Source organism: Cyprinodon variegatus, unplaced genomic scaffold, assembly GCF_000732505.1.
Source record: "Cyprinodon variegatus isolate N-32 unplaced genomic scaffold, C_variegatus-1.0 Scaffold417, whole genome shotgun sequence".
Classification (NCBI taxonomy): domain Eukaryota; kingdom Metazoa; phylum Chordata; class Actinopteri; order Cyprinodontiformes; family Cyprinodontidae; genus Cyprinodon; species Cyprinodon variegatus.
The window spans coordinates 144617-161544 of NW_015150870.1; the positions used below are offsets into that span (position 1 = coordinate 144617).

Sequence of the window (16928 nt, forward strand, 5' to 3'; positions counted from 1 at the left end):
ATATATATATATATATATATATATATATATATATATATATATATATATATATATATATACGTATATACGTTAATGTATGCAAATGACAAAAAATGGTTATTTTAGGTTCCTTTAAAGTGTTTTTGTTATGAAATTTCAGTTCAAATATCTTTAAAAAACTCTGAAGTTTCTAATGTATTTTTTTACTTGATCCAAAACCATTGGTTTGTTCTTCATGTTTAAGCTCTATAACTTGTAGATCTGGAGCCACAGGTTGCAGACGGTGATTCTATTAGCACTTCTATAAGTTTCTTTTTATACCAGGATTATTACCTCAGGATCTCTAGCACTTAGCTAGGGATCCTGAGGTTCTGAGTTTGAGCCCCACTCCCACAGAGTGCCCTCTGGGTCCCTGAGCAAAGACCCTTAACCCCACACTCCTCCCCAAGGGGATGGGTTAAATGCAGAGGTAAATTTCTCCAATGTGAGATCAATAAAGTGAAATTATTATTAGATCTTAAAATCTCAGAGAGGCTCTGAATGTGTGATGCTCCCACAGTGACGATGGAGGAGCTGCATGGTTACCAGCTTTACAGCGATGAAGGTTTTTACTTTCCTGCAGAAAAAGCCATAAAATGACATAAAAAACAGAAATAAATGTACGTTCTAATCCATCTACATCCAAATCCAGCCGTCTCTGGGTTTGTGCTCCTCATACAGTAGCTCTGTTGTAGGCCAATATGATTCCCTGTTATGTTTTCTTTTGCTCTGCTTTTGAAGAAGCAGCTCTCCTCTTCAATTGGCTTCAGCCAACTAGTGCAGAAGCAATTTGCTGCTATAAGCCTTGTTTCTTTGTGTTATAAAAAGCTTTTACTGCCCACTGTTCATCCCGCTGAAGCAGCAGTGGGGTTACTTTAGTTCTAGTTCAGGTACGTCTGCAGTGACGAGCGTTAAACTCAGAAACTCTGACTAGTACTGGGTTTCGTACAGTGAGAGCTCGCTCTTTCAGACTGGAGGGTCATGGTAATAAATCTGGACTCTCTAAATGCCTCTGCTGTAAAGGTCAGCTGAGCTGCAGGTCCTTATCGTGACACGGCTCTCGCTGCTGGACGTCTGGAAGACTCATCCATGGAAGGGATGTACTGAGCAGCCTGGTGTTAGGGACGTTTTCACCACGGTTCAGTCAGCAGTTAGGGATTTTTCTTATCCTTCATGTTTGATGCAGCTTACATCTATTTAATGTTTGCATCAGTATGTTTGTGTTAAATAATTTTATTCCTCAATACAAATCCAAACATCAAGGTAATTGTTAAACATACTGAAGTAATACATTGTTATAAGGTAGACTGAATAAAATAAACACTTAATTCTCATCCCCATGAATAAAACCAGCTTCAGTCACTCGTCTTCAGGGCCGCCATATTTATAAACATTAAAGAAATCTTTACAATCGTCTGCTTTAAAATAAATAATGGTGTAAGTACCAGATGTGCTCGGGTCCTGCTTCATGCTAGTGACGCTACATGATTGGCTGAATGTTGCCACGTGATGTAAAACATTATGGTTGCCCAGACAACGATAATAACAGCACACAGCAGTGAGGAGAGTCGGGAGCATCTGTAGCGTTAGCATGTCTAATGACTGATTAGGTTTTACCTGAATGATAAAACAACTGAAAAATCTGTTTATGTTGAACAAAGTAACTGTTAGACCAGGATATAAAGGGGAGAACTGGGTAGCGCTGTGGTTAGCTGTAGCTAGCTGTAGCTAACAGGTTAGCCTATTTTAGCTCAGTCAGTTAGCCATATTAAGCTACACTACTTTTACATTTGTGTCAACAACAACTGTTTGTTTTCTACAGGTAGAATAACTGTTTTGTCTAAAATCTCTACAAAAGTCATTTTTTAAGATGTTCCATTTGTCCTTCCTGTCCTCAGATCTTTTTTTGTCACCTTGTTAAATGGCAGAGCTCAGTCTGTCTTAAACATAAATGTAGGCTTTTATTGTCAATATCTGCACCTTTTTATTGTTTTTTCTGTATTATTTCAGTTAATATTTTTGTTTAGATTTTTTTATTTTTTTTATTTTATATACTCTAATGATCCCAGAGGGAAATTACTTCTCTGCATTTAACCCATCCCCTTGGGGAGCAGTGGAGCAGTGTGAGGTTAAGGGTCTTGCTCAGGGACCCAGAGTGGCAGTCTGTGGAGTGGGGGGGATCGGACTCACAATCTCAGGATTCAAAGCCCTATGCCTTAACCACTAGGCCGCCACTCCCCATATTTGACACTAATCCAACTAGAGCTGCAACTGATGATTTTTTTTGCCAATTGATTAATTTGTTTATTTATTCAATTAATTAGTCAATCTGATGGCAAAATATTTCTTAAAGATTTTTTTTTATAAAATTAAACCAGTTGAAACTCCATACCACTTGAGGAGTTGTGGTTGGAGAATATTGACAGACTAAATAATTTTTAGTATAAATAAATAATAAACATTTTTTTCTTTTTATCTTAAATCCAAAATGTTTACATTTAATTTTTATTATATTGATTTAATTACTGTCCTGAAATGGTCACTTTGTCTGCTAAAGGCATGTTTACAGTCTCTGTACTCCAATTAAGAATTAATCGATTACTAAATTAGTTGACGATTATGTCAGTAATCAATTAATCGGGATTAATCCGATTGTTTCAGCCCTAAATTCAACACATTTTACAAATTGGTTTTAACCAATTAGTCTGATTAATTAACTGGAGACACTTTCCCAAGGTAATACATGGTGTTGGCAGCATCATGCTGTGGGACTTCTGTTCTTTAACTGGGACGATGGTCATGGGGAGAATAGATGGGGTTAAATGCAGAAGATCGTTTAAGTCCCAGGTGTCAAAGTGGTTCCAGAAAGGGCCGTATGGCTGCAGGTTTTCTTTCCAACCAAGCAATAGCTCACCAGATTCCAGTCATCTCATCAAGTCCTCATGTTCAATTTAGACTCCCTTGATGACTGGAGTCTGACTGAAAGAAAACCTGCAGCCACACTGGCCTTTCTGGAACCAGTTTGATACCCCTGCTTTAAGTTATTCTACTGGAGGCAACAAAATATGAGACGGACGTTCTCCTTCTGGCTGGATGGCGCCCCCTTTAGGCAGAGTCACATTAGTGTAGTAGAATGGGCCAATCCATGTCCAGAGATGGATCCGTTAGTGATAGGGCTGGGGGAAAAATCGATTTTGAATAGATTCCTTTACATTTTTGCAAAATCGATGTCTAGGATGATCGATTAGTTTTATTTTGACGCATGACGTTCACATTCAAATGAGCAGGAAAGATGCACTCAAGATGACTTCAAGCCAGACAGCTGCAAATACAGCCAATAGGTTGACTGAAGACATTAACAAATGGGGCTGAGCAACAAACACCCTGTAGTTGTTACAGACAACGCTGCAAATATGGATTGTGCAGGGAAGATAATGCAGCTCATGCATGTCTGCTGTGTCACGTCTGCTTGCTCGAGTGAGGCTTCACTTTTTCACTTTTCACAAACAAGTTTGCACTTATGAGACAGATTTGTTCACATCTCAAGTTTAAACTGTCTTATTTACAAGTTTGCTCTTTGTGTTTAATGTGACAGGAAAAAATAAAACATACGAGTGTTTTGAAACACAGTTGAACCACTTTCATTATTGTAAAAACAGATTGAATCGATTTAGAACTGTATAAATCGAATCGATTCAGGACTTTGCTGAAAATACCCAGCTCTAGTTTGGGATTCCATGGCAGGATTTAAAAATAACATTTTGGTATCTGGATGTTCAGAGCTGCTTGATGGTTTTAGTTGCAGCAGAGTAAAGCGGAGCTGTTTTCCATCAGGCTTTAACAAACAATGATAGTTTTATTATTTTAGGTCTCTTTGATACATTCTCACTATCAGAGGTGTTGGTGTGGTGACTTTGGCAACAGATCCTAAAGCAGCTTTTTTCCCCCACGTTTCATCTGTTTTATTGCCTCCACTGCTGGGGCAGAGATTTCTCCCTTTAGTCGCTCATCCCCGCTAGAAAAAAACATGAAGGTGGGAGAGAAATTGTTCCGACAGACCTTTGGAGCTCCCTGTACTCTCTGCCCTCAAGTAGAGTAAATGGAGGATAATTAGTCTGATGATAAAGTGTGGGATTCCCTGCAGTCATGTCTGATACCTGATCAAGTTAGGAGAGATTCAACCCTGTCAGCAGAGTTTGATGGGCTCCCTAATCCCTCCTTATCCCAAATTCACTGTCACACACGAACACTTTAATTGTTTTTTCATTTGCTGCTGCAGAAATGGTTTTATAAAGGAAGAGAGCCATCTCTCTCTATCGTTTCTGCTGCACCTTTCAGAAGGCCTTTATTTTCAGGTGCATAGAGGAAGGAACCGGTTCAAACGTATCAGAACGCCTGACCTTAGGATTTAAACGCCGTCCCTGGGAACCAGCCCTTATGAGGGAGCAGAGCACATTCCTGCTGTGATTTTCACTCATTGGTCCTGACGGCGAACTTTAAACCAATTTAATAGAAAATGAGATCAAAGCATCTGGTCTTTATCAGGCTTTGATCTGAATCATGTTAAATGGACTCAAATAATAGTAGAATGAACCTCAAAGGAGTTCATTTATACACCCATACATCTGGGTGGGGAACGAAGGGTCGAGTGCTTTGCTCAGGGGCACATCAACAAGTATAGAGAGGAAGCTGGAATTAACCCCTTTTTTATGCATCACACTGCTCTGCCCATTCCATATTGCCCATATTTATATTCATTATATGGTTGCAGAAATGTATGGTGAATGTATCGTCATGACGACGTCAGTGTGAACAATGTAGGAGTTTTAAAAAATTGCTGTGGATTGCTGTGGCGGAAGGTTTGCAAGCAAGTTTGGTTGTGTCCGGTTTCTCGGAAGCAAGTTGCTAACCAGTTAGCAACTTAGTGCTAGCAGGTTCCCAATGGGAAATTCCATTGGGACCAAGTAGCACTAAATTGGTGACTTAGAAACGACACTGTCAAGGAACGCTATGGACAGAGGAAACATGCAAGAGGAGGAGAGTTTAGTGAAGGAGGTCTTGGATAAGTCTCCTCCGTCTAATTTAAAGTTTAAAGTTCTCTTTTCTGTTTTTTAAGATCATTCGAGGCTAGAACATTATCCTTTTAAGGGTCACTATATGGCCCATTCACCAATTTAATGTGTAAATGAAAAAATTTTCAGGAACTGAGAGGACCACGGCAATCAGCAGAGCTCCAAGGGTAACTGGTTAGGGCTCTGATAGCGAGTTTTTGTTTTATTTTGCAAACCTTTAATTTTATTTCTTTATAAAATAGATATTAAAGCTAAATATGAATGTATAATTCAGCCCTAGTGTGAAGAAGGTGTTGGGTTACACTGGGGAAAAAAATGGAAAACTTACTAAAATTTCTATTAAAATAAGTGAACTTTTTCTTGACTTTAGGAGGTTAAGTGAGACTCTCTGCCAATGGAACAAGACAATTTACATTTAAAATAAGAAAAAACGTCTGCAGTCTGTTATTTCAAGTAAGTATTATCTTATTTTCAGAGTAAAAAAACTTAGTCCATTGGCAAAGTGTTTAAAAACCAAAAAACATCAAAACCTTATGAACACCTAGTTATTTCTGCATCCTTCATGAATGGAGCTAGACAATAGGAAGCGTTTTTTCTTTAGTCTAGAGATGGAAATACATTTATTATCCCCAGCTTTTTTTAAGCCAATCAACGTGTATTTAGAAATCCCTCTGGGTGTAAATTTATTCCTTGATGAAATTAACGGTAAACTACTCATTATCAGCTGCTTTGGGATAATACATCCGTTTTAAAATGTAAATGTTCATATATGATCAATGGTGCGGATGGGTGTTTAAATGGGTTTTAAGAAAACAGAAATGATTTAGAAACAGATTTTGTTTTTCCTAATCGATGACTGAAGATGAGGTAGGTAGGTAACGGTCTCCTCGGCTCTCTGCCCGCTCTAAGCCTTGAACCGTTCTCTCTGCAGGCAGCTGCTCTGTTTCTGTAATACTTGGTGAGAAGAACAAGTTGTGAAAGGAACCATTTGATCCATGTTGGATCTGGGATATAGAGCCCAGCATGGAGGGAAAAACGACCCGTCCTCATTGTTGACCGCAGAGATCACCTGACCAAAGGGCAGGGTTTATTTATTAAGTTTCTTATTTCCACACATAGCTGGATAATGTTTTGCGTTACAATAATCCCACCTAAAAGAAGCCTGAAGCAGATTTTTAAAGGCTGTCAGCCATTTATTTTATAACATTGATGTTTGATTAAAGCTGACCAGATAGGATTCTTCTAACTCCAGCTTTACAGCTGTGGGCGTTCAGAACCAGCAGCAGCTGCTCTCTGCTCCCTCCTTTACTCAGTCTGCCACATCCTAAAATACCTAATGGTGTTTGTGGGTTTATGAATTTGGAGTTAGCGGCCTCCAAAATGCAGCTGTACTTTATTAAAAGAAGAAAATTAATTTAAGAAAAAAATAGCTTTCTGTTTCAGTTCACTCTGATGTATGATGTTGGTACAGCTGCAGTGAAGCTCTACTCTGTATGCCATTTATACAGAGGTTTTTTTTTTCATACTCTGCTTTAAATATCATGCAGAAGTTTAGTGCTATTAGTATTCCTTGTGCTGAGAACTGAAAGGTTTAATCTAAATAATTCACTAATATAGTTACTGAGTAATTAACTGGTATCTTCAGACATTAAAGGAAAAGTCCGGTCACCAAGGATAGTTAATGGATCATTATTTATACATAAAACTAATCCGTTTGCAGTAATTTAATGAATTTAGTGTTAATCAATAAAAAAAAAGATTTGTTGCGATCACTGAGTCTGGGAGCGGCCATTTTTGCCCACATATAGTAAAGCCTCCCTCCTGCCATCTTCCAGCAGTGACGTCACGGTGCGGTAAGCCTAGCGCCATTCTCCCCGCTTTACAAGCTAAATCAATGGGAACTACTAGACACATCTGCAATCAACAACAATTATTGAAGATTTCCAGAGGACTTCACCATTGAAATTCACCAGAGCTATAGTGAAACTGACAATGCCCACGTGCATGGCAGCTGGATGTTGGAATACTTTGGGTAAAAGTGGAAATAAAAGAGTTATTTCACCTTTCTGATTCTTGATCCTCCACGGACGGCTTGGTCGTTGGATCGCCAACTTGAAGAGGGAGGATTTGCCATCGAACTTCTGGCCAGAGAAAAAACCCGTAATATGTAGCCAACATTTGGAAGAAGAATGTTTTCAAGATGACTTGGATAATAGCGCGTTGTGACAAACACCAGATACAGCACTGGGACTTGATCAACAGCCGATACCGCACCGTGACGTCACAAACCAGTAGGTGGCAGTAGTGTTCTTTGACAAACATGGATGCCTCCAGTAAAGCACATTCAAATGAAAATTACTCTGCATTAATAAAACACATTTATTGATCAGTATGTAATCATTTCATATTTAAAGTACTTCAAAAGTTTGAATTCTGAATATGAGCGAACTTTTCCACAGCAGTTTAGCCAAAATTGTACAAAGTAATATACTTTTTTTTTATTTAAGAATAAAAAAGCAGCTTCTATGTCTGTAAATATCCATAAATCCTTAGATTAAATAAAAGAAAATCTGCTATTTAGCATATTTTGCTATCAAATCATTAATTCATTAACTGAAACAGGTGCCAGATATTTCACCCCTGCTTTGGCTCAGGCAACATGAGGATCAACATGATTCATGGTTTCTCAGTTTGCTCGAACCACTTCCTGTCTGGATGGTCAATGGATTCAAGAAGCTGATGTTTGGGCTTAAAACATGAACTTTAAGCCTCTTTAACCTAATTAAAAACTGCCCCATCTTACTTTTTTCATTCTGCAACTGGTTGGTTTCTACATAACTCGGACATTTGAGCTGCTTGTATCTGCACTGCAAAAACAATCTAGAAAATAAGTTAAAAAATTGTAAATTAAGTGTATAAAGCCTCAATTTGTGCAGGTAAATAAGGTTTTTTTGCCAATGGAATGAGTATTTTTACTGTTAAAATAAGATAATTATATAATATGCACTTGGAATAAGATGATGCAGTTGTTTTCTCTTATTTTAAAAGCAATTGTCATGTTCCATTGGCATAGAGTCTCACTTTTCTCATCAAAAGAAAAAAAAAAAGACATATTGAGATTTAATTTTTTTATCTCGTCCTTTTAGTCATGATCCAGATATGATGACAATAGATGAGGGTAGGAATGTAGGCCAACCGGTAAATCAATTGCCTTGTCACTCAGCTCCATTTTCACCACAGCAGACCAGTGCAGCGTTCACATTGGAGCAGCAGCCTCACTCATCTCACCCGTTTCTTCCCTCACTCATGAACAGGACACCTACAGTAGCAGACATTCAAAATGACCCTTTTCCAGTCAACAGCGAGCCGAATGGCAGCACAATCCCCTCCAACTTCCAGCCACTGGCCCTCTCATTGGCGTGCATCTTTTTAACTCTGACTCCATCCTTTCACTGAATTGCAGGGTCTGACCAGGAGATGACGCTTCTCTTTAGATCTTAATGTCCACAAATCATGACAGAATATTTTAGATGTTTAAAAAGGAATTGTAGAGGACCAGCAAAGACAGGAGCTCTCCTCCAACCTAAAGAGGAAATATGACCATATGCCTCCGACTTGGAGGAACTCATGTTCATCTCAGCCGCTTCAGTCGGCTGTGAACTCGGTGAGGTAAATCCTGCGTTTTCTCCAGTTCCACATTCCCACCCTGCTTCACCGCCACTTTGACCTGATGGGACCTGCTCTCCGACCAAAACGTGCTCTGACATCCTAACGCTTCATGATCTACAGGAGTTTCCCGTAATAAAGTCAGGAGGGCCACAGATGGTGGCGGATAACAAAGTGCCGTTCCACCGTTTCTCAGGTGGTTTTATGTTCTCTCCCTGCCTTCATAACCTGTGGCTGTTAAAGTCAGAGCATAGCTCAAAGTTTAACCGTTGCTCCTGGCTGCTAAAGATTGACCCCGTGTCCCAGAAACCACTGGTTACAGAATAGTCATAAACCTCCTGCTCTGTGTACATCCAGGGTCCATAAAGACGGTCTGAGCAGCAGCAGCACATTAGCACTGCCGGATCGCACCGTCTGTTAAGAATTCCTGCAATGTCATTGGATGGATCCTGACGTTATCTGTTTGTCTGACCCTCAGTGAACGCCGCCATGGGTAAACGGCTTTCTCCAGCATCATAATCAAAGCCCTGCTGGTACATACCTGCTGCCTCCAGCCCCATCATGGGGGAGGTGGTCCAGATGCACTTCACCACGGTGGACTACGTCATCTTCGTTCTGCTGCTGGTGGCCTCTGCCGGCATCGGCCTCTTCTACGCCTTCTCCGGCGGGCGTCAGCGCACGACACAGGTAAACATTTACCTTTTTCTCCAGGGCATCATGTTTTTCTTAAAGGTCCTACATCAGCATCCTGTTTCTCTCAGGAGTTCCTGATGGCTGACCGCTCCATGAGCTGCCTCCCAGTGTCGCTGTCCCTGCTGGCCACCTTCCAGTCCGCCGTGGCCATCCTGGGCGCGCCGTCTGAGGTCTACGCCTTTGGGACACAGTACTGGTTCCTGGGCGTCTCCTACTTTTTGGGTCTGCTAATCCCAGCCCACATATTCATCCCGATCTTTTACAGACTGCGTTTGTCCAGCGCCTACGAGGTACCTGCAACCCCCCCACCCCTACGCTTATTCACAACCAGAAGAAAACGTACATCAAGCTTTTAAAAAAAAAAAAATTGACCTATTTTTTTTACTGCAGCAGCATAATCTCAATCTGGAAACTATATAAAAATCCACATTTGATAAAAATACATTTTTTATCCATTTGGCCTATTATATAAACATTTGCTTCTAAATCCGACACCATGTTCTTGAGCCGGAAAAGGGTAGAGTGCCTTGGGGAGGATGTACTGCCCCTAGTGGAGGAATTTAAGTATCTTGGGGTCTTGTTCATGAATGAGGGGAAGATGGAGCGGGAGATCGATAGGCGGATTGGTGCGGCGTCTGCTGTGAAGCGGGCTCTGTACCGGTCTGTTATGGTGAAGACAGAGCTGAGCCAAAAAGCAAAGCTCTCGGTTTACCGTCCATCTACGTTCCTACCCTCATCTATGGTCATGAGCTTTGAGTCATGACTGAAAGAACGAGATCCCGGATACAAGCGGCTGAAATGAGTTTTCTCCGTAGTGTGTCTGGGCTCTCGCTTAGAGATAGGGTGAGGAGCTCAGTCATCCAGTGAGGACTCAGAGTAGAGCCGCTGCTCCTCCACATCGAGAGGAGCCAGTTGAGGTGCCTCAGGCATCTGGTTAGGATGCCTCCTAGTGAGGTATTTCAGGCACGTTCCACTGGGAGGAGACCCAGGGGGAGACCCAGGACATCCTGGAGGGACTATGTTTCTCGGCTGGCCTGGGAGCACCTTGGGGTTCCCTCAGAGGAGCTGGACCAAGTGACTGAGGAGAGGGACGTCTGGGCCTCCCTACTGAAGCTGCTACCTGACCCCGGATAAGAGGAAGAAGATGGAAGGATGGATATAAACATTTTCAGACCTTACTATTCCACCTTAAAGGCTGCAAACAGGACATAATCATCAGGGATAAGGGCTGACATGAGGCTTTTCCAGCCATTTGTTTCTCCTAAACAAATGCTTTAAATTGAAGCTGAAATTCTGCAAGATCAGGTTTAACTCTAAGGTAATAAAAAAGGTTGGGTTTTAATAATTATTTAACTTTTTACAGTTATTTACCACCTGGACAAAAACTAACAACTATCTAATGAGTCTCCTTTAATATGGAGCCATTATTTGATGATCAGTTTGTGCTGTGCTGCTCCTGTTCACCGACTCCTCATCAACCTGGAGCAGCGCGGATCGTTTCAGAGAGGAAGCCTGTTAATGAGGAGAAAAGTGGATCCAGTTGAGTTTATAATTAAAAGGAAACTCTTATCTGAAAACGAAGTGAGGCTTAGTTCAGGAAAACCTTCTGCCAGGGTGTCTAGAAGGTTTTTTTAGGCAGGGGGCTTTTTTTGCACAGGAAGTTAACATTCTCTAGTTGTATTTAATTTTTATTGATAGTACTTGGGTCCGGCTTTCTTAGTCATAAAAATAAAGGACTATTTAATAACCAGTAATTACAGTGATCTGCCAAAAAACCTGTCTCAATAAATACTTTGATACTTTGATAATTTGGTTGAAAAATGTATGAAAGTTTTTAGGATGGCCAATGGGATGCAGGAGCAGCTATAAACTAGTGCTGCATTGTTAGGCCATAACCAGGCTTTATTGGGCTACTCTAGGAAGCTTGGAACTCAATTCTAATGCAGACATTTTGAATTTAAAAAGATTACTGGATGGGAAACAAAATGTCTTCAAACTTGAAAGTCAAGTTTTTTGGAATGACTATGACCTGGATGAGTGAGAAGCTTCACCAGCATTCTGCTATATGTCTCTTTTAGATTAAATTCTTGCTCAATCTAGGGTTTTTTTTCCACTGGATAACTTTATGAAGCTAAATTAGCTGCTTAAAGTTTCAGTGTGACGTTATGCTGCTGCTGTAAAAGAGTAGTGAGTATTTTGGTAGTAGATGCGCTGCTCTCTCCTCGTTAAGACCTACATAACATCTCATCTTTGTCAGTGTTGAGCTCCTAGCATGCATGCGGTTTTATTTGAACTCATCACATGTAGATTCATGTTTTGTTTCTTTAGATTATTTTAAATGTTTTTTGCACGCTGTCCGACCGCTTTGCTCATTTCCTTTCTCACCTTTTATCTTTCTCAAGTATGATCTCAGAGGTGAACTTCTTATCTCTCTTATCTGTCCCAGCCTTGGCATAGATCGTTTTGGAACAAGTACATGTTCTCATCTTAAATGTTTATGAAGGACATTTATCTTTCTCTCTGATCAGTCATTTACTGGGGAATGACTGCAATAATGTCCTTTCAAGACAAAAATCATTTTTATCTTTGATCAGAACTTCTTACGACAGTTCTGATCCACTCCGCTGACCCTCTTCCTTAGAATATCTCTGAGATGATATGTAACGGGATTTTCATTTAGCTGTTTGTCTTTTACGTTCTCCCCAACAGTATCTGGAACTGCGTTTTAACAAGACGGTTCGCATATGTGGGACTGCGACCTTCATCTTTCAGATGGTATCTGGATCTGCTTCATATCTCCAGTGTTTTTGTTTTTGCTGCTAAATCGTCTGATTGAATTGATTTTGTCTGATTGAAACATTGTTCCAGCAAATGTTAGGTTTGAGCGTCTGCTTCATGATTTTTATACCATCATTATCATCTGCTTACATGAGTTTGATGTTCCGTCCAAAGAAAAATCAACTGAAATGATCCATTGAAATGTGTGAACAGTGGTTTTATTCACTCAACTTTCCCAGAATAACTGTGCAGAAATCCTTAAATATCTGTAGACAGTGACTCGCCAGCAAATGTATTCCCACTTTACAGCCACCATTTTTAATACATTTTATTGTGGTTTTTAAGTTACAGGGCAAAACAAAGCATCCCAAAATTATCCATAATTCCTCAAAACTGTGGCATACATTTTTATTTATACCACCAGAAGAGTCCATCTCTGTACAGCAGAGTTACCCAGGCTGTGCTTTAACAGCCTCAGAGGCTCGTTGGACAGTTTGGTGAACAAACGGCATCATAAAGACCAAAGAACTTCATGCTCTCTTCATCCTCTGACATGGCAGCTGGCTCGGAGCTCGTCTCCCTGACTGCGTGTTTCCTGGACGGGGCCGCTTTTTATAGTTGCTTTTTGTATCTCTGCTTCTGTCTCCTTGAACCCCAGTCGGCCTCAGCAGATGGCCGCTCACACTGAGCCTGGTTCTGCTGGAGGTTTCTTCCTGTTAAAAGGGAGTTTTTCCTCTCCACTGTCGCTACAAGCATGCTTAGTGTGAGGGATTGCCTTACAGTCAATGAGTCGATGCAATCAACTGGTTTTCCTTAGATAGAAAACTTAGAATCAATGTGACTGGATGATCTGGTTGAACTGGAAAGTGGCTTGAGATGACACGTGTTGTGAATTGGCGCTATAGAAATAAACTAAATTGAATTGAGAACATGGACAGTCGGCCATCACAGCCTGATGGCCCTGCAGGCTAGAGTGAACGCACCACAGCCCTGACAGCAAATAAGCAATCCCAGTCAGAACCCTGCAATTACCTGCACCTTCCCTACATTCAGAGAGATTGCTGTGGTTGCTCCACTGGGCCAAGTCTGATCCAAGTTATTGTTGAGACTAAGTATCACAGTGTCATCAGCAAACCTGGTGATCAGGTTGGAGCTGTCCAATAATGTTCAGTTATTGGTCGTCAGAGTGAAGATCATGGTGCTAAGCACACACCCCTGTGGCACTCCACTGGTTTACTATGATGGTATTGGATATGTTGGTGCTGATCTGTATTTTTCCTTAGCCCTACTTCACAATCACATCTAAACTCCATTGAAATGTTGCTTTGTTCAATACGCTTCGCTCTGATTGCTTACTTTTTGTCGTTAGCTTCACTGCCATTAATTCCTGAACGTACCTCTATACAGGGAAAATGCCTAAATCCTCAGACACTTGATGCCACTGGACGAGTTTACCCTGTCCTGCCATAGCCATCTCCCCCCTGGTTACTGTGTGGACACTGGAATCTGTTTTTAAACTGGTTTGGCTTTAACCAGTGATCTGTATGTGGGCATAAGGAGAGCTGTGAACGTCCTCAGTTTAGGTAAACATTGTGCAGTGTGTTGATTCCACCACTGGGAAAGTCGACCCTTTTGACTGACGTTTGGGGTTAAAAGATAAAAATGTATGCCAAACTACTGAGGAAATCAAACATGCTTCTTTGCTCATCTAGAAACACATTATGTTGAAGTTTGTGGTTCTTATCCAACAAACTATGGAAAAAAGTATGGAGAGAATTTTGTTAGGTTGTTGTTGCAAGAAAATGAATTGTAACTGGAAATTAGAATGAAATATAATCTAGAAATGAAATCTTGAAAAAACATCTTGATTAAAAAAAGGTTTTGAGAGTAATTTTGCTGTTTTCTAAGATTTATGTTTTTATTTATGTATTTTTAATTTTTGGCAAAACACAATTTGAAAATAATGCAATTTGTAAAGCTCAAACTGAGAAACGGAAATAGGAAAAAAATATAAATATTATAAACTGATATTGAAATATAAATCTTAGAAAACAGCAAAGTTTCTCTATAAACATTTTGTTTTCATAAACAAGGTTTTCAAAGTTTCTTTTCTTGATTAAAAATGATTTATAATTTTAATTTACAAACATGTTGTTTGCTGCAACAATAGGGGAACAAAAGAACTCTATAAAAACTGAGGATACTTTGACCAGGCGCTGCAGTTTGAGAAGAAAACAAATTCAACAGTTATTGAGTCTCAGATATCAACAGGTGGAGGGGTGTTTGTTGTTTGTGTTTTTCTATGTATGGATTTTAACTGTTCAGTCGTGTCTCTCTGCAGGTCATTTATATGGGGGTAGTGCTTTATGCTCCAGCTCTGGCTCTTAATGCAGGTGAATATATTAGAAAACATTTCCTGTCAGATTTTAGCTCTTCCAGATCACAGTGAGTTCTCCCTTCTGCATTGTGCCGTCATAAAGGCTGCTCCTCACTGTGTGCATGGTTTATTTCCTCTCTGACTTGCAGTGACAGGTTTTGACCTGTGGGGGGCAGTGTTGGCTATGGGACTAGTGTGTACTCTCTATACAGCTCTGGTAAGTTCTAATATCCTTAATAACCATTAAAATGGTTGAAAACGAAAGCAGTGTTTGAAAAGGAGGTCTTCCTCACCTAGTTCTGTCCTCCCGTCCATTAGGGCGGGCTAAAGGCGGTCATCTGGACCGATGTGTTTCAGACCGTGGTGATGTTTGCGGGGCAGCTGGCTGTCATTGTGGTGGGAGCCGGTCAGGCCGGTGGTATAGCTGAGGTGTGGAGGAAAGCCACCAATGGCAGCCGCATTGCTGGGCTTGAGTGAGTACCGAACGGACCCGCTGGTAGATAACGACTCTCTATCCAGATTTAATTGGACAAAGGTGTTCCTTTCTCTGTAGCCTGAACCCAGACCCTCTGGAGCGCCACACCTTCTGGACGTTGGGTGTCGGAGGAGTCTTCCTCATGTTGGCTCTGTATGGCGTCAACCAGGCGCAGGTCCAGAGGTACCTGAGCTCCCGCACTGAGAAGGAAGCAGTCATGTGAGCATAAACCGTTCCTCATATCAGGTTTTGACTCCTCCTGTTCTTAAAATATTAAAAAATAATCACGTTGTACCTTCTCAGGTCCTGCTATGTGGTTTTCCCGTGCCAGCAGATCGTCCTGTGTATGGGCTGTCTGATGGGTCTGGTCATGTTTGCTCGCTACGGAGAGGACAGCCCTCTGGTCAAGGGCTACGTCAAAACCACCGACCAGGTGAGCCCCGCCGTGTTCAGATCGGATCAGCCTAAAAGCTGAGCTGCTGCCTGTTGACGCTGAGCTCCTCTGCGCAGATGGTGCTGTACTTTGTCATGGATGTGTTCAAGGAGCTGCCCGGCCTGCCTGGACTGTTTGTGGCCTGTCTCTTTAGTGGAGCGCTCAGGTAAGCACCAACAAAAATACAGCGAAGCCGTTAAACGGCTACAGACGAGCTGCAGAAAACGTTTCAGAATCAGAAATACTTGAATAATCCCAGAGGGAAATTACTTTTGTTACATTCTCCAGTTACAGTTTTATTTATATTTATATATATATATATATATATATATATATATATATATACACAGGGGGGCAATCTCTATGCGGCAATCACTTTTGGATCATCTTCAGAGTTTTTTTCCAGCACTAGTTAACAGCAGCAAAATCTCCAAGATCCAAACCTGCTGTATTTGATGATTTAACGATATAATTTCGACCTGAAACTTTTAGGCACACAGAATATCATCCATTAATTATCAGTAGAGAAGGACGGGGCTTAACCTTTTCTCCGCCCAGGAAAGCGTCTCTTGTCTGTAACTGGCTGTGAATTTTGACGTCATTTCAGTAGCAGCCCTGAGAGCTCTAGCTTTGTTCTTTCAAACACTCAATCTTTTTTTCTATTTTTTTTTTTTATCCCCCTCCAGCACCATCTCCTCAGCTTTCAACTCCTTAGCAACGGTAACCATGGAGGACCTGATAAAACCTTACTTTCCAAACATGACTGAATCAAAGGCCACTCTTATGTCCAAAGGACTCGGTAAGACGTGTTTTTGAGGCAGTTGCTTTGACTTTGGAGTGATTTTTGCTACCATTCATTTTAACCTGTTGTCCATCCTGTCCCTCCCAGCTTTGGTCTATGGACTGGTGTGTCTGGCTATGGCCTACATTGCCTCCTTGATGGGATCTGTGCTGCAGGTAACTGTTCCAGTTCTCCTTAGCTGCACCGGGACTAGTAAAGCTTATAGTAGAGGACAGTGAACAATCTATAACTGCTTGAGTCCAGAAAGTCTCAATAGTCTGCGGTCTAGAACAAATTGGACCAATCACAGCGCGAGGGTGACCCATAATGCAGCAGCGCTTTTCTATAATCAATTTTTCAGCTGCAACAAACAGATGCTTTATTAATGTATCTTGCCCAGAATGAACTGGTAATATTTTAGAATTTCAATAACTGGCTGTTGGGAAAACATTTTTTAAAACATTGGCTGTTTCCGAACATCCGCCCTAACCCCTAAACCCCACAATCACTATATAGAGCAGGGACTATATAGAGGACTGTATAGCAACTCGGTTAACTGACCGTTTAAAGGAATAGTACACCCAAAACATGATTAGCCTTCATTTTCTACTCACCCCCATGCTGAACAACACTCT

The 16928-nt window shown here is 40.9% G+C and overlaps 1 protein-coding gene across 3 annotated transcripts in view; it reads left to right on the top strand.

Annotated features, from left to right (window-relative positions):
• LOC107093261 (sodium-dependent multivitamin transporter-like) overlaps positions 1–16928 on the top strand; it is a 29586-nt gene that overhangs the window by 7665 nt on the left and 4993 nt on the right. For 2 of the 3 annotated variants that reach the window (XM_015388227.1, XM_015388226.1), the window contains exons 2-12: positions 9235–9443; positions 9518–9739; positions 12159–12224; positions 14569–14620; positions 14754–14821; positions 14923–15077; positions 15158–15298; positions 15383–15512; positions 15590–15678; positions 16199–16311; positions 16402–16469. In XM_015388227.1, the coding sequence (XP_015243713.1) occupies positions 9318–9443; positions 9518–9739; positions 12159–12224; positions 14569–14620; positions 14754–14821; positions 14923–15077; positions 15158–15298; positions 15383–15512; positions 15590–15678; positions 16199–16311; positions 16402–16469 (1230 nt within the window). In that variant the 5' untranslated portion in view covers positions 9235–9317. The remainder of the gene's footprint in view (positions 1–9234; positions 9444–9517; positions 9740–12158; positions 12225–14568; positions 14621–14753; positions 14822–14922; positions 15078–15157; positions 15299–15382; positions 15513–15589; positions 15679–16198; positions 16312–16401; positions 16470–16928) is intronic. The other variant, XM_015388228.1, reaches the window with a different exon arrangement.